Source organism: Castor canadensis, chromosome 1 (assembly GCF_047511655.1).
Source record: "Castor canadensis chromosome 1, mCasCan1.hap1v2, whole genome shotgun sequence".
Taxonomy (NCBI): Eukaryota; Metazoa; Chordata; class Mammalia; order Rodentia; family Castoridae; genus Castor; species Castor canadensis.
This window is the reverse complement of record NC_133386.1, coordinates 208317012-208334175: the sequence shown is the minus strand read 5'-3', so window position 1 is coordinate 208334175 and position 17164 is coordinate 208317012. Positions and strand designations below refer to the sequence as shown.

Here is a 17164-nt window from a genome sequence, read left to right as displayed (position 1 = left end):
CCGCCTCCGGAGGGGAAACGACACGCCTGGACACTGCAGTGTACAGTTCTGTCTCCTTGCATGGCACCACACTTGCCCCACCCGCGTACAGAACCCCAGCCTGCATGCAGCACCCCCGCCGGTGTGTGAAACCCCACCCTGCACGAAGCACCTGTGCCTGCGTGCAGAACCCCAACCTGCATGCAGCACCTCCGCCAGAGTGCAACATTCCAGCTCCTCATGCAGCACCCCCACGAGAGACGGAAAACTCCTTCCGAAACCCGGTGTCCTGGCCTGCAGGGTCCCAGACCAAGGCGGACACCACCTGCACCCTTCCCCTCCGCCAGCTGCCTGCATGGTTCCAGCAAGTGCCTTAAGGCCGGCCGCGCGGCAGCAAGAGCTCCTAGGCTGTGCATCCGACCCGAGGCGCCTTGGTCTGCCCGGGCCTCCGCCCTCGCCCCCGCCCCAACCCCGCAGCGCCCCAGCCTCGCCTCTCTGAGCCCTGCCTCTCAGAGCCCTCGCGGAGGCGGGCGGGGCGACGGAGGCAGGGGGCGCTGATTGGGCAGTGTCTCTGATTGGCTGGTGCAGGCACCACTTGCAAAGGTCGCTGCAACCGGCAGCGATCGCTCAGGCTCGGCTCGGCTCGGCTCGGAACCACTCGACGCGGCTCGGCTGCTCGGCTGGGCTCGGCTGCGCGGCCGCGAACGGGCGTGCGCGGGGGGCGCGGGGCACGGGGCGCGGGCCTCGGCGGCGGCGGCGGCGGCGAAAGCCTGGTGCCCCCGCCCGCCCTGTCCTCTTGACGAGGCTGAGGCATAGCCGCGGCCAGGCCTCGGACGGCGGACGCGTCGCGAGCGGCGCGGAGGGCGACGGGGCGCGGCGGGGGCGCAGAGCAGCGCGGCCCGCCCGGGGGCGCCGCCGGCCCGGTCAGCGCGGACGGCGCTCGGCTGACGCGGACGCACGGCTGGCCGGCCCCTCCCTGCCCGCGCGCCCGGGCGCCCACTCGCCGGCGCGGGGCCCGGGAGCGATGACATCGACGGGGAAGGACGGCGGCGGGGCGCAGCACGCGCAGTATGTGGGGCCCTACCGGCTGGAGAAGACGCTGGGCAAGGGGCAGACAGGTGCGTGCGCGCCGGCAGCGGGGGGCGCGGGGCCGGGGGCGCGGGCCCGGCGGGCGGGGCCGGGGTGCGGGGCGCAGACCAGGCGCGGGCTGGCGCGCCGCCGCTGGAGGATGCCGTGTTGGTCGGCCGGGCGGGGCCGAGGGACACCGCGGAGCCGTGATGCTGCAGGCCAGGCCCGGCCGGGCGGCCGCGAACAATGGGCGGCCGTGCGCCCCTGTCCCGCTGCGGAGCCCTGCAGGCCGCGCGGCTGAGGACGGTCGGGCGCGGCCCAAGGACATGCGGCGCGGACCTAGGCGCACGGCGGACGGGCGCGGACGGGCGCGGACGGGTCGGGCCTGGAAGCTCCCGGCGGCCCTGCTGCAGGTGCGCGGCCCGGGCCGCATTGTGCGCCCGAGCGCCGGGCCCATTGTGCCACGGGAGGAGGGGGCCGAGCGGGCTCCCATCTGCCGTCTGCCGCGGCCGCGCTAATAGGCGTGCTGCCCGAGCAGCTGCGCCCGGGCCGCGCGACCCCCACCTCCGGGCAGCGGCCGCTGCCCGGGCGACTTGAGCTCCGCGTCCCGGACCCGGACATCCCTCCACGGCAGGGGTGAGCGCGCCTGTATGGTCATAGGGCTGGACAGCGCCTTCCTCTGCTTCCAGCCTCAGGCCTGAGTATCTGCGACGTTGGATTCCCCTGGGGAGGGAGAGGGTGACAGCTACTGGGCCTGGCAGGTGGAAGAGACCCTGAGCCTAGAGAGGAGGGGGCTTCCCAGCTGTTCCTCGCTGTCTTTCTCCACACAGGTTAGGTCTCTGCGAAGCCAACCCTAGGGCCAGCAGTGGGCACAGCTACCTTGCATTTGGCTAACTTTCCTGGACCTGGCTGGGGTTGGCCAGCCCCCTCATCTGGTCAGCCAGGCACATTCACACAGTCCTCTTTGTCAGAGGCTGGGACTCAGCCATTTTCTTTCTTCTCTCCGGACCAGTCTGGCTCCCAGCAGCCCCAGAGGTCTGATTGGCACTGCCTGCTTCTCCTTTTCTGTCCTAGAAGTTTCCCAGAGTCAGGGCATGCTGGGGAGTGGAGGACAGCAAGAGGGTATAGTGTAGGTGGGGGCTCAGGAGCCCTCCGAAGTTCACCAGGGCTGCAGGAGCCAGTGCTGGGAGGTGGCATTTGGGAAGAAAGTGGGCCAGGCCTGGATCCCAGGGAGACCGTGGCTGTGATGTAACTGAGGCAGAGGCAGGAAGTGTCTGGGTGCTGTAAGCTGTGTATTCTTGTCCCAGAGGCGACAGTACCAAGGTATTAAGTGAGGGGCCCGGGCTTCAAGGTGCAGGGCCTGGTTTTGACAGGGAGGTGCAGACAGCTGGTGTTCTGTTGGGTTCAGGATAGACATACTTCCTGGGATGAGCAACTGTGGTTTGTGAGATCCTTGGTGAAGGAAGGGCCCAGGGCGGCAGAAAGCTGGAAGCAGCGAAAGAATCTAATTATTGTACCAATAAAATGTTATTAGAAGGAACCCTCAGTGTGTAAGTGATGACAGCAGTGAGTTATGTGCAGTGCTGTGTGGCCTCCTTCAGCGGGGGCTGGTCTTCCTGCTCTCCATTGAGTTATATTGCTGTACAGTTAATTGCGAGAGTTTCCAGCTCAGATGAGCACATGTCAACAAGGCGTGAGATGTGATGTTTAGAAGACAGCCCTAGGACAGACTCTTTCCTGGGCATCCATGAAGTCACCCCACTCCTGAGTTGTGATGGTCACAGTGCAAATGTGTAGCACTGGAGGCTGCCCATGGCACCCCTCTTCCCTCTCAGCTGTTTAAGGTTTATCTTGGTGTGTGGGCCCCAAATGTGTATGCGCTGGGCCTAACTACTTGGCTGTAAATACCAGCAGAGTTGCCATGTTCCAAGCCTGCATTTAACTCATAGCGGGACAAGCTTCCTGCCAGGGGCCCTTGGTAGGAGAGCATGGACTAGACCTCCATTCACCACTGCCCTATGGATGTTCTAATCCCGAGGGCTTCTCCTGCTGGGACCTGGTAGTGGCATGGCCACAGGGCAGCTATGGAGGCCACATGTGGTGGTACCCTCTTGTGTGGCCCTCAGCTCCTGTCCACTTCTTGTCCGTGGGCAGAAGACTTGTTCCTTTCAACCGTCCCTCACCTTCTTTGCCTCTCTCTACTCAAGTCCTTTCCCATGGAAGCTGCTCCCCAACCTCCCTCTGCCTTCCAGGACTGGTAGGGTTCAGCCTGCCCTTCCTTTGCGCCTCTCTGTGGGCAGTGGCTCACAGGTTTGCCTGAGTGGTGTAGGACCAGTGAGTCATTCCTACTACTTTGTTTGGCCTCCCCATGGGGCTGCTGTGCCGTGGTCCTCCCATGAGTGGTCCCCTTCACAGCTGTCCTCAGCCAGGTGCCAAATGAAGCCAAAGTGCTCAGCAGTCCTAGGAAATCCAACAAGAGAGTCTGTCGGAGGGGATGGGTGGGGGGAGCTTTAGGGCTGGCCAGAGGCAGGTATAGCTGGCCTGGGGTTGGAAATAACTGGCCAGAGTTCTCCTGGGCTCTCTACCCCCATTTCAGAAATGCTTGTGCAGCCCCTTCATGGTGGCCATGCGGAGTTATGGGGACAGTCTGTGCCATAGAGGCCCCCCCCCCCAGAGGCTGGGTGGGGAGGAGGAGTAGGAGGCACTTTGCGGTCAGGAGAGCATGTTGCATAGGCTACATGGTCTTTACCCCTCAGCCTATTGGTAGACAGAGCAGGTCACCTTTCTGCCCAGGCCAGAGCTCTGCATACCCCCAGCACAGGAGGGCTCAGGAGGACCCCGTAGGTATAGGAGAAGGTAAAGGATGGCAGGCCTCTTGGCTGCTCTGGAGTTGGGTTCCACAGGAAGATATGGGCTCGGAGCCCCCTTATACAAAGGCAGGAGAGGGAGGAGGCTGGGGCAGGGTTCTAGGAAGGGGTCACCAGGCCAAGGAGAGGGGCTACCCTCCAGGTCACCTGGTGGATGGGCTGCCAGGTGGAGTACCTGAGCCATCCCTTCCATGCTCCCTTTAAGAGGATTGGTGGGGGCTAAGGGTGTAGCTGAAGTGGTACAGCTCTAGGAAGTGCAAAGCCCTGAGTCCAAACTCCAGTGCCTCCAAAAAAAAAGGATTGACCCACAGCACTGATGGCTGGCAGAGTGAAGAGGAGTCTTTGGGTAGAACAGGTGAGCAGAGGAAGAGGTAGGAGAGAAACTGAGAGATGAGTCAGGTGAGAGAGGGGAAGACAGGTGAAGGAGAGAAAGTAGAAGAGAGGTGAGGGGGAAAGGACAGGAGTGGAGCAGATACCCAGGCTGCACATAGTGGTAGGGTCAGACCTGGCCCTCCCTGTGACATGAAGCTTGGCTAACCCTTGCTGCTGCCTCTGAGGCTCCAAGGAGAATCTGTTTTTGGAAGATCCTCACAGGGGCTCAGAGGTGAATGCACTAGGGCCAGCCAAGGCCACTGCTGCTGTGGACTGAGGCTCCAAGGGACTCTTGATTCCTGCCCCCTCCCTGGCTGTCTGAGGTGGACGTCCCTTGCTCTGAGGGTAGCCAAGTGTTGACCTGGTTGTTGCTAGTGTGTGGACTCCTCCTGTCCTCAGCATGTGCTCATGGCCTTCTCCCTGACCAGCCACCTCAAGGACAGAGTGAGGCTAGCAAGGGCTGCATTGCAGATGCCAGGGCTTCCTGCTGCCCACTCCAGCTGCTACCAGCACTGACCTGGACCTGTTTCTGGACACAGGCCCTAGCGAGCATGTGTCCCAAGGCCCGGTTGTTTATTCTGGTTTCTCTCCTGGTGTCTGTGCAGTGACCCGGGTTAGGAGTGGGTCAGGTGGTAGCATATCTTCATCTTTATCCCTGCCCCTGCCTAGGCAGGAGCCAAGGCTCCTGTGTACTGCAGACAGCAAGCCCTCCCCGGGTGCAAACACTAAATGACCAAGTTGTTGGAAAGTTTCATTGTCTGGGCTTGTGCAGGTCAGTAAAGGAGTACACCTTTGCAGTGACCTGGAGGTTCTTTTGGGAGGGCCCCCAGGAAAGATAGATTGCTTTTCAAGTCAGCACTCCTGTGGGCCACCTGGCCACTGGAGGGCCATCCCTGGGGCTGTGGGCCCTTGTGGACACTTAGAGCTTCATGGGCAGTGCCACTGCCACGTGGGTTGTGGCTGCTCAGTAGCAGAGGGGGCCTTTGAGCCTCAAGCTCCCATCTGTAGAATGGGGTTTTCCTGGAGCTTTGGTGAGCCTCTGAGGCTGGACACAGTGGGTCCATCTGGGTATGTCCATTGTATACGATGGGTGTGGGGGCTCCTGTTGGAGCCTGTCTGGGGGTCCTATGGGAGAGTAGGGCCCTCTAAGCCTCCTCTCTGTCCGGGGTCCTCATGCAGTCCTGCAAGAAGTTAACAGTGCCATGATGGACTCTCCTGGTTGCAGGTAAGACCCAGCTTACTTACACAGTAAGTAAGCTGGCTGGCTGATGTGTTCAGCCACATGGCAGCGGGTGGTGGGCCTGATCCAAAGCCAAGATCCCAATGTAAAGTGGCTGAGCTGCCCATAGGCCACTCCAGAACCTTGTCCAGGGATGCCAACTGAGCCAGCCTGCCCTGGGTTCTGGACAGGATGAAGGCTGGGCTGGGGCTGGAGACAAAGCAGGGATTGTGCTGGGCCAGCCGTTTCTCGGGGTCCAGCCTGCTTGGTCCAGGCCTTGTTCTGCCACCTCTGAGGGGTCAGTGTTCTGGAGCCCAGCAGCTGGGAGCGGGCTCCGCCTCCGGGATAGTTCCGAAAGTCCAGCTGTTCAAGAGAAGCCTCCCCTTTCCTGCAGACAGCCTCTGGTGTCCTGGCTGAAGGCCGGGTCTAGGATTCCGCCCTGAGCTTAGGGTATGCTGAGTGCCCGGCAGAGTAAAGGTGATATTAAGTGAATGTGTGAGAGCAGGTACTGTGTCCTCAGGTCGAGGTCAGGTCCTAACTTCCCAGAGGTCCTGGCCTGTGAGGACAGAGCTACCTTCCCTCCTGAATGAACAATTCCCAGCCTTTAAGGTTCTTGGGCTGGTGGGGTGGGGACAGGGCTGGGTTGGGGTTGGTGGAATCCTGGCTCTTCCACAGGGCCTCTGGAGGCAGGAGCTCCTTGGGCTGTGTGGAAATGGAGGGGTCCCAGGTTACTCATTGTGTCCACTCTGAGCTAGGCTGGGTCCAAAGGTCCTGGAGGGCAGGGCCCTCCTGGCCCATGGGCAGAGGTGGGAGGATAGCCTGGATAGCTGGCTCATGCCAGTGACGCTGGTGGGGGTGGCTACACGTCAACCAAGGCTCAGAGCCGTGGGCGGTGTGCTCAGGAAGCCTCTGGATGAGGCCTCTGAAGGATGGCGTGGCCTGGGAGCCCCGGGTCCCCCAGCTTCAGGGCAGCCCCTTGCTTGGGCGATGGTGCCAGTGTGGGGGCTGGGGTGGCAGTGCTTGGTGGGCCCTTGGTGCCTGGGGAGGGTGGCTGCTGGGTTAAGCCCTGAGACCCACTCCATGGGTCCAGGGCCAGAACAGGGCTAACTTGCCAGGAGAGCAGCCATGTGAGCTGGTCTGTCTGGGAGCCCACCTGGGGACCTGGATGGCTACTTTCTGGGCAGGTGGCTTCACCACCCTGGGTCTGTGAGTTCTCTCATGCTGGACAGAGGTAACAGGGTATAGCACCTGCTCTGGAAATGGCTTGGGACAGAAGGGACAACACCAGGGACTTTGGCATTGCTGGCTAGATGGGTTCTTTTTTTTTTTTCTTTTTTTTTTTTTTTGGCAGTACTGGGGTTTGAACTCAGAGTCTTGCACTTGCTCTACCACTTGAGCCAAGTCTACAGCTCTTTATTCTTTAGTTATTTTTTTGGATAGGACTGGCCTTTGCCCAGGACTGGCCTTTGACCATTTTCCTCCTACCTTGCCTCCCTTGTAGCTGGGGTTGTAAATAGGAACCACCACACCTGGCTAATAGGTTGAGATGGGGTCTCACTGACTTTCCTGGGCTGGCCTTGAACTCTGATGTTCCTTAGTGTCTTCACTTCCTGAATAGCTAGAATTACAGGTGTGTTCCACTGCACTGGGCCTAAAGGCTGAGGTTTTAATGCACTAATTTTGTCTTGGAGACCTGGGGTCCAGCAGTCAACTGAGGGCTTGACTGTCTGCCAAGGTGAAGGCCCCTCCCCAGGTAGTGAGCTGCAGGTCCTGCCACCCCTCATCCTCATTCTCAAACTTCCCTCTTGTGTGTCCTGGTGGGATGGGACCTTCAGCCATGAGTGAGAGCCTGGCATAGCTCGGGCTCCAAGGGTACGCGGGAGCTCCAGAGCCTGTAGCGGTACAAAGACCCTCTGACTGTTGGAGTAGTGGTTCCTCTGGTCCCCATGTTTCTGAGTTTTATCCTGCACCCTTGAGCTAGGTAGCTGGTCTTTGGAGTCCTATGGTGCCTTTTTCCCATGGGGTTTGCAGAGACCACAGGAGTGGCCCCTCTGGCCTTCCCTGGCATGAAGACACCTCTAGCCAGGAACTAGGCCCCATCCCAGGCCAGAGCCAGGGGGCCTTTCTGACCATCTGGAAGTCCCTGGGGTCAAGAGTCTCCCACGATGCAGCTTGTGCATGGAGTCTCCAGGGCGGGCTGCCCTTGCTTGAGACCCAGACTGCAGCTGGGGAGTTCCTCTTCCCCACACTTCATTTTCCCTACCTGTGGCGTGGCCTGGGGTGTGACATGAGAAGATGCTCCTGGGAACATGCCTGCCTGGGACTGAGCCAGGGCATCCTTGGGTTGACACTGTGCTGTGCAGGCAGTGAGGCCCCAATACAGCAGGAGAAACAGGACAGATGGGCCCTCTGCCTGCCTCCCCCCGCACTGGTGGGATTTTCCCGGAGCCCTTGTTCATCAGGCCGTGAGCAGGCAGAGTTGATGGGATTGTGGCAAAGCTGCTGGCCAGCTGTGCCCAGCCAATGGGATGCTGGGCTTGCACCATCCATTGGGCTCAGACTACATCTGCCCCAGCTGTAGGTCCTGGGCGAGTGAGGGGCTTGTTCTGCTCCCGGCCCTTTGTCGCATGTCACCACTATGCCCAAAGCACATCCCTGGATTCCCACTGGGTTTAACTTACCCCACACTGGTCCTGCCTGTGGCCTGGAAGGTATAGGTTGCTTAGGGTGCTGGTCAGCCATGGGCCCTCAGCTGGCAGCTGCCCTTGTCTGCAGGGTCCACCCTGGCCTTAGCTCTGTGGTTTCCTGGACTTCTGTGGGTTGGGACTGTGTGGGAACTGTGTGCCCAGCTATGCCCTGGATTATGTCTATCCTAGATTCTGAAGTTTCCAGACACAGATGCAGGGAAAAGAGTATGTGAAAAGCTAGCCGACCCACAGGCTCAGCTGCCAGTGACATGTGGCCAAATCCCAGGCCACCTTTGACTGTAAACGCTCTGGTGTCTACATCAAGAAGACAGAGACTCTGAGAATCACAGTGCCATTATCACCCTAGAAATTCACTCAGTTCTAAGCAGCTGTGGAAACCAGTTCAGTGCTGGCTTTTTAACTGCAAAGGGCTCTCTCCTGGAGCCTGCACCTCCACCAGCAACCTGGAGCTGTGAGCGGGGCCTGTTCCCAGGGAGTCTCAGCCCCAGCCCAGCATGGCTTGGGTTTTGGGAAGAGCCTGGGGCCCTGTGCGTCTGACAGGCTCATAGTGATACTGATGCTAGTCAGAGGCCCTACCTGGAGAGCCACAGGAGGCTGTGGCCTGCCTGCCTTCTCTTATACAACCCCTGACCCCACATGGTGGCAGATTGGACACCACCATGAGTCCATCCATCATGGTTCATGAACACCACCAGTGCCAGGCCAGGTGGAGCACAGAAAATGTGGACCTGCCTGGGGACATTGGCACACATTCCAGAATATTCACCAGCTGCCATGCAGCTGCTATCTTGATGGGGTAGGTGCCATGTGAGACAAGTGGGACCCATTTTAGCTCTATCGTGGGAAAGGTGGAGGCCTGCCACTCCAGAAAACCCAGGAGGGGTGGGTTTCTCCCAAGTGAGAAGGTGCCTGATGGCCTCTCACTAGGTACCTGGCTCTGCCCCAGACCCTGCCCCACTATCCTCCCACCCCCAGCCCTGTGGTTTGGGGCTGTGTGGGAATTGTGCACCCAGCTCTACCCTCCCCTTCCTCTTGGGGAGTGGGTTCAGGTGAGGATGGTGGTGGGGCCGCACACTCTGACTTTTCATGGTGCCAGACTTCAGTGCTGTTTCTGGGTGCTATGTCATGCAGCAGTTCCTCTCAACCCTGCTGCTCTTGGTCCAAGTTTTAGGGCTCTTTGGGTCACCGTTGGCACTTCAGTGTGGCCAAAGACAAACAGTGGCTCTGATCAGCACGGAGCTGAATCGAGTAGGCCACCCAGCCTGAGCTGCCTACTTCAGGCCTCATGTTCCAGCTCCTATCTCCGTGGAGCTCCTGTGCTAACACATCTGGCCTGTGGCCTCAACGTGTGGCCTCCTCCTCGACATGCACCTGAGGACAGCTGGTGTGGCCGCCCTTAGAAGGTGTCTGTTTTGAGGTTTCCTGCCTGGGTTGGGGCTGCCAGGGACAGTAGGCTATATATTCTGTGCCCGTGAGTCCAAGCTCATGCCTGGCACACAGCATTTCATGCATGTGTCTTTTGAAGTCTGACCAGGACTGTGGCAATCTGGGAGAACAGGCTGCTCTTTGACCTGCCACCTTTGTGTATATGGTATGGGGCCCCAGGAACTCTTAAGCAAGGGCTACACAACCATGAGCAAGCGTGTCCCTGAAGCACGTGGACACTTGGCACTCTGCAGTCCCAGACCCCTGCACTCATCTCTGCTGGGTGTTCCTGGGGGGAGCAAAGGGGGAAGGGCGTGTCCCAGGTCCTGTGCCCTGCTACGGAGGGAGGCTGATGTCTAGGAGCTGTCCAGCAGAGCCGTGCTGAAGGCTGCAGCTTTTGCCTCTGCCAGGAACTGCCCTTGCTATTGGGTCCATACCCTGGCTTCAGCTGGAGACTGTGTGAGGGACTTGGGGGTCTTTGGTAAGTTCCCAAGTCTGTCTCCCAGCTGTGGGCCTTGCGATCTGTGTTGAGGAGGTGGGAAGTAGAAACTTGGTGCTGATGTGCACTGGGCCTTCTGCTGCCAGTCCAGGTCTGGGCACTGCCCTTTATGTGCAGGCCCTGGCTGTCTCTGGCAGAGAGTGACCCCCATTGATAGCTGGCTCTGACCTTTGCCTTGTGGCAGAAGACCCTCCATGAATGGCTCTGACTGGGGGGGAGACAGGACCTCACTCCTGAGCGCCCTGGGGGTAGGAGGCAGGCCCATGCTGTGATGCAGTCTGTCTTCTGGTGCTCACTCCTGGATTTCCGTTTTGGGGCTCTTGTGACCTGAGTGTGGCTGATGAGCAGGACTGTGATTGGCTTTGAGGTGTCCATCAGGGTGGATGGGGCTTAGATTGAGGACAGGCCAGCAGTGGACTGTTGCATCAGAGTTGGGGGGCCATTGTCTGTGCCTCACTTCTGGGAGGGGAGATGTGGAAGTGGGGGTGCTGCTGTTTCCCTTTGGCCACCCTGGCCCGAGTCCCACATTTCCTTAGTCTTGCTCACCTGCAGGCCAGTCCTCCTGGCTCCCCGGATACACATGGGGCCTCTGCCTGCCCTGCAGTGTTCCCCCTTCCTGGGCTAGCTGGGGGATTGGACTGGAATCGGGGTGTTTGGAAGGGGAAGCAGCCTTAGGGGCCTGGGAAGGCTGCTGAACTGGCAGATGAGCGAGGTGTCTCTGAAGAGACAGGAGCTGACCTCAGGTGGAGGGAGGTTTGTGGGCTCTAAACCCCAAATCCGAGGGATTTACACCTAGTCGTAACGCGGCACGGATGAAATCTAACACTGCCGTGGTGTGGGGAGGGTATCTGCACACCCTCTGCATATGTGGCTGTGTCCAGTAGGTGGGCTTTTGCATGAGCCAACGGTCCTATCCTGTTCTTGGGAGGACACATCAGGGGTCCGACTGAGCTGCAGTGGGGACACTACCCGTGGTGTCTGGGGTCTGCAGGGAAGGGGCCGTGCTGCAGGTTCTAGCAACAGCCCCGCCCCAGAGCTTGGCCTGCCATCCTGGATGCACTGGTCTTTGGAGGCAGGGGGTGGTAATGCACCAGTGCCCCTCGTTCAGCCCCTCACCTCTGTCATGCTGCCCTTCCTGTTGCACCACCTGTGTGTGCCTTGACCGGCTTCATCTGCAGGAGGGAACACAGAGCTTGCTTGGGTCACTTTGGGGTCAGTGGCAATTGTCCCCAGCCCCAGGGAGGGAGGACCCACCCCTGGGCGTTTGTGGACCTCTGCATCAGAGTCAGTGTTGTGGTGCTGGGTGACAGTACCAGCAGGGAGGACTCCTTAGGGTCTTGAGTTAAGGGAGCCTCCCCTTCCCAGAGAGTAAGGTCTCGGTAGATCTGGGCCTGGTCTGCATCTTTCCTGGGAAGCTGATTGGCTCTGCACCAGGGCAGTCCTGACCTGGTGAGAGAAATTTAGTAAGTAGCCACCAGGTTCTTGGCCTGTCCATGCTGAGCAGGCTGGGGCCTGCTGTGTGTTGTTGACCGTGGCGGGAGCCCCTCCAAAGGAGGCGTGGAGCTGTCCCAGACTGGGTGTTGACAGGAGCTCATCTGTTTTTGCCTGGCTGGTCTCTGCTGAGGGACATCCTCTTGTCTTTGAGACAGTCCATCTGGTCAGCCAGGCCCCCTCCAGAGCGGCTGGTAACTCCCCCATTACTCCTGCAGGGTCTCTGTGATCAGTTGGGGTTCTTTGGTAGCTCACTACTGGGATATCTGTCGTCTTGGGCTTGGGCCTTCTTCACCCTAGTATTCACCAGTGTCCCCCAGAAGTAACCTCAGCATGCAGGACAGGCACCCTGAGGTTTACAGGGTCATGGGTTTCTGCTGCAGGCTTTTCTTTCCCGTGTCGCCTTCTCCTTGGCCCCCTCCTCTCCCTAGGTCCCCCATGTCCTTTGACCCTATTCCAGATGCCCCCATCATGTATTTTCCTTGGGAATTTCTACCCCTTCCTATGTGGGAGCATGGGGGACTGAGAATGGGTATTGCTGTATGTGTATTGACGCCCTGGCCTCTCCCCTCCCCAACCCGGAGCCCAGAGCCAGTGGGGCTGGCCATTAGATAAGTGGAGGTGGGCACAGGACCCTTGATGAGGGCCAGTTGTGCAAGCCTGGGGAGCCTGCGGTAGAACTAGGTCAAGGTTTTGTTTGGTGAGTGTGGCCTTGAGACAGGTGGCCCTCCTGGTGGCAGTTGGCTTTATGGCTTGACAAACTAAACCTGGACTGGCTGAGGCTGACCTGAGGGTTCCCAGGAGCCTTTCTTCTTGAGGCAGGGGGCTGGGGCAGCAGCTGGAGGGTATGCACTGGTGTGTGGTGGGTTCCTGCTGGGTCAGCAGGGGTAGTAGGGGTGGGCAGCCTGTGTCCAGCTGGCGCTCCTGTCTTGGATTTATATGTTCACTGACAGGTCTGTGAGTGCCTCCCCTCAGTCAGTCTGGGCTTCTCTGGAGAAGGTCCTACCCTGGCTTCTGGGAGGCTTCTCTTGCCGGGGCATGTGGGGGTGTCCCTCTTCCTGCCTCTCCAAGTCAGGGACTGTTTCTTGTTCCCTTGTCACGTCTCCTCCTCAGGGGCCGTGTGAGGGAGGATAGTGCTAGCCAGGCTACCTTGCTTGGCACCCCCAGGGCAGATGGGCTGGAGATCCAGGCAACCCTATTGCACTGTCAGATTCTCTGACTTCTGACCTCAGGTCACAGCACCCAGAGGAGGGGAACATTGAGGGAAGGCAGAGCTCATGGAAAGAGGAGAGGCCACCTGCCTGAGTACCAGCCTGGAGAGGGTGAAGCAGCCTGACATCCTGCCAGGTTCCTGGTGTGGCCACCGGCTCCGTGGCACTTCGGGAGAGGTGCTGATGTTTAGAAGCACCAGGGTGTGGGCCGGCAGGCTCTGCCTGTCTCCTTTCCGTGTCCTTCCTGCTTGCTGCCCACTAAGCAGATTCTATTATTACCCCAGGTTGGAGATTACCTCCCAGTCTGCTCCTCCAGGATGGGCACTCCTAGGGTGGAGGCGGGACCAGTGTATCTCTGACACAGTGGGTGACTGCAGGGCCCAGCATGATTTCCTCCACCCCCGCCCCCATGGCCTCCCACTCGTATTGCAGGCTAGTTGGTGTGCATCTGTTCATCTGTCAGTCTCTGTGGTTATCTGGGCAGCAGGCCCCCCAGGGTGGGTTCTTCCCTGCAGGGGATGCTGGAGTTGCCCACAGGCTGAACTGCCTCATTCTCAGCCCTTGGCTAACCCAGGCCAAGAGGGAACAGCTGGATGCCTCAGCTTTTTTCTTAGTTTATGTCTTCTATCCGGCCCCCACACTGGGCATGGCATGGAGTTAACACCGTAAGTGACCAGAAGCAGGTCTGCACAGAGAGTGGTAGACTTAGAGCTTTGTATCAGGCACAGGGTGCTGGGCCTTGCTGGCTCCTGGACCCATTTCTCATTGCTAGCCTTGATAACAGGGGCAGAGGTGTCCCTGGAAAGAGGAAGGGGGAGGCCCAGGGTGACCTGCTAGGTCCCCACATGCCTGTAAGGACACTGCCTAGGGCACCAAGCTCTCAGTATGGCAAACAGGGCAGGTGTGAAGGTGTGTGCGAGGGAGACAGCTCTGGGTCTTCTCCTCTGCTGGCTGTGCTTCTGGGAGAATGTGGGAGTTGGCCTGTCCCTGGGCCATCTCAGGGCCTGGGGAGGGGACAGCAGCCTCAGGGGCCTGAGATGGGGATGCTGGGGGCTGGCCTTAGGGTGGGGCCTGTGCTCAGTTCTGTGTGTGTAGGCCTCTTTGTACATGTGTGTTATGAGGGTGTGTACAGACCTGTGTGTGCATGTGCTAGGTAGATGTATGCTTGCAGGCTCTTGTCTGCGTGTGTGTGTGTGCAGTTCTGTGTGTGTGCAGTTTTCTGTGCATGTGTGTGCAGTTCTGTGTGTGCATATGTGTGCAGTTTGTGTGTGCAGTTTGTGTGTACAGTTGTGTGTGCAGGTCTGTACATGTGTGTGAGCACGTGTGTATGTGCAGGTGTGTATCTGTGTGTGCAGGTCTGCATGCCCATGTCTGCCTGTGTGTAGGATGACAGGCAGAGGCTCCCTGGGGCTTCCCAAGGAAGGCATCCCCAACCTCATCACCATGACAACCTCATCACCCATCCCTGGGGCCCTGGAGGGTGGGGCTTGGCAGGTGCAGAGCAGGAGGGAGCAGCCATAGGCCTCCAAGCTCTGCTGGGTGCGTGGGAGCTGGTGTCTGTCTGGGTCCCCGTGGGCCGGGCCTGCAGTCTGCAGTTGGCTTCTCCCAGCCCCCAGCTTTGTTAGAGCCAGGCATTCCAATTTTCCCCTCTGGCCACCGCTGCTCTGTCCAGCACAGCATTTCTGCCACCCCCGCCCTTCCCTACACACCCTGGGAGTCTGGAGTGCTGCTGGCCAGGACACCACTGCCAGCTGTGTGTGACTCCTCTGGTCACACCATTGCATCCATGCAGAGTGTGTGAGTCTGGCCTCTCCTTAGAGTCTAGTGTGGCTCTTTGTGTCTGACCCCCAGCCAGGGACATCACCTTCTCCCCCGACACACTTGCTTGTCTCTGTCTGGCCCATGCTGATTTCCCTTCCCCCACTCCAGCTGCTTCCCTACCCTAGGACCCCTATTGTCCTCCTCGGGTCCACAGCCCTTCACCCTGCTGGTGGCTCAGCCTGTGACCTCATCACCTACCCCAGCCCCAGCCCTGTGTCGCAGGACAGTGAGGTTTCCTTAAGTAGGACATGAGCTCAGACAGACGACCCACCCAATTGAATTACTGAGCAGCTAGGGGATTCATCAAACTGTTTCATTGGGCTAATTTTACAGTATTGAATTGCAGAAACCAGTTAATAAAAACCTAATGTGATCACCTGGCACTGTGGGGATTGGAATCAGGGTCCCCCCGACTTATTAGAGGCATGCCCCTCCAAGAAGGTAGTTCCCAGTGCCAGTAGCTGTAGTAGGGGCCATGTGCCCTCAAATGGATGGTTTCGCAGCACTGTGGCCTCCAGATAAGGAATCAGGGCAGGTCCTGGGAGTTTCCAGGGAGGAGAGCTGGTGCTTGAGGAGGTGGGAGCTCTCGGGGGGAGTTGCTGGGGGGTCTTCTGGACATCCCTCCCCTGCTACTGGGCCTCTGTGGCACATGTGGCAGGTGGACACCTTCTGGGACTCTAGCTGGGGAGGGGGCTTCTGTTGCATCACACCAAGGTTGTCTCCACTCCTCTGGTCACCATGACAACCTGGTGCCAGCTGGGGCTGGACCTGGACTGCAGCCACCAGACTGAATGACTGCACTGGAGGAAAGGGGACCCTCGCTGCAGGCCTTCATCCCCGCCACCTCCCTAAAAAGTGAACATGGAGCCTTCTGTCCACCGCTGCCATGTATGGATTTGGGGGCTGGTCAGGGACCCAGGTCTTCGGCTGCAGAATATAGCTCCTGGGATCCACCCCAGTGTCTCAGGCCTCTCAGCCCCTCTCCCCTACATGACCCAAGCTGCAGCCTTGCTGCTATCCCTGCCAACCTGGGGGGTGGTGGGGTAATGGGGTGACCAGCTCACCACCTGGGGAGTACAAGGTGGGCCCAGCCTCCATCTGGCTTCCTCCACCACGGGGCCTACAGTCTACTACAAGGGCATCTTCTCAACCATGTGGCCAGGCCTTGCCCTCTGCCCACATAGCTGGTGTGTGGCTCTATACTCCATACCCTGTGCCCCCAGGGAGATCCATCCTGAGTCTGGCTTTGGGGAGATTGAGTCCAGTGTCTGGACCACACATCACCATCCACCCCAGAAACCTGGAGCAGGCCCTAGGGCATTGGAAAAGTTCAGGGATGCCTACCGTACAGGTCTTCACATAGCCACCAGGGTGGAGCACACCAATGATTTCCTCATTTGTGGGCCCCTAGCCTGGGAGCCCTGGGTGCTGCGGTCCCTCCTTGGCAGGCTTGGGGTATGTGTCTCACATGGGGGACACCCACGGCCTCCGATCTGATGCTGATTCAGGAACGTTTGCTGGCACACCTCAGTCTGGCTGCACAGGTCAGGGCCAGACTCTGCCCCATGAATGAGTGGGTGGGGGATACCTGGTTGGACAGCTGACTGGGAGCCATATAAGCAACTGGACCTCTAGGGAGGTGGCCCTGCCTGAGGGCTGCAGGTGTGAGGTCTGGTGTCCCTTGGTTCCTCTGTCTCCGACACCCGCTTTGAACCTTCACCTGGCTTCTTTTCAGGAATTGTGTCCCTGAACCTGGAGGGTGACCTGGTGTTTGTAGCATCCTGGGTGCTTTGCAGGCCTAGCTCTCCTGGACTCACTGGCAAGTGGGAAAAGTCTTCAGGGTTCCATGGTATATCTCTTTGGAGTGTTTCTTTGGTGACTTGCCTGTCACACCTTCAGCTCATTTAGACGCAACTGAGGAGTTGGTGGAGGTTCTTAACTAGCTGGACCATCCCAAGGGTTCTCTTCCAGATCTGCCATTTCATTTGGGGTGTGTTTGGATTGCATGAGTCAGTTTGCCTGCCTCTGGGTCCTTTGTGACATCCACGAGCCTGGAGGTTGGAGGAGGCAGACCATGGCAGTGACAGAAAATGGGCCATCAGTGTGAGGGACACAAGGACACTTCTGGGGGGGACAGGTGTGTGGGCCTTCCTGGTTGAGTGAAGACGTCACACGTGTCTGCTTAAGCTAAAGGAACTCTTGAAATTCATGCAGCTGTGGTAGCTGAGTTCCATTCTAGAGGACCTGGGGACATAGCTGATGTCCCCATCAGCGTGTGTGTGTGTGTGTGTGTGTGTGTGGTGGGGGGTGCTGGGTAGCAGGCCTTGGTGGCACATCAGCAGCTCACAACACAAAAGAAAGAACAGCCATGGGCAGGCCCTGGGGACAGCGTGGGGATCCTCTTCCCTGTTGCTATTTATAGTTACTCAGCATTACAGCTCCTCGAGGCTAGCACCTCATGGCAGGGGTGTCCCAGGCCTTTGCCCCGCAGAGTTGGGAAAAGT

The 17164-nt window shown here is 59.0% G+C and overlaps 1 protein-coding gene across 13 annotated transcripts in view; it reads left to right on the top strand.

Annotated features, from left to right (window-relative positions):
• The first annotated feature begins 941 nt into the window (after nucleotides 1-941).
• The window catches only part of Brsk2 (BR serine/threonine kinase 2), a 53387-nt gene continuing 37164 nt past the window's right edge, over nucleotides 942-17164 (top strand). For all 13 annotated transcript variants that reach the window (XR_012440346.1, XR_012440345.1, XM_020168741.2 and 10 more), the window contains exon 1: nucleotides 942-1097. Coding sequence is in view for 11 of the 13 variants with exons in the window: in XM_020168741.2 (XP_020024330.2) it covers nucleotides 1004-1097 (94 nt within the window). In the remaining 2 variants the exon portion in view is untranslated. The remainder of the gene's footprint in view (nucleotides 1098-17164) is intronic.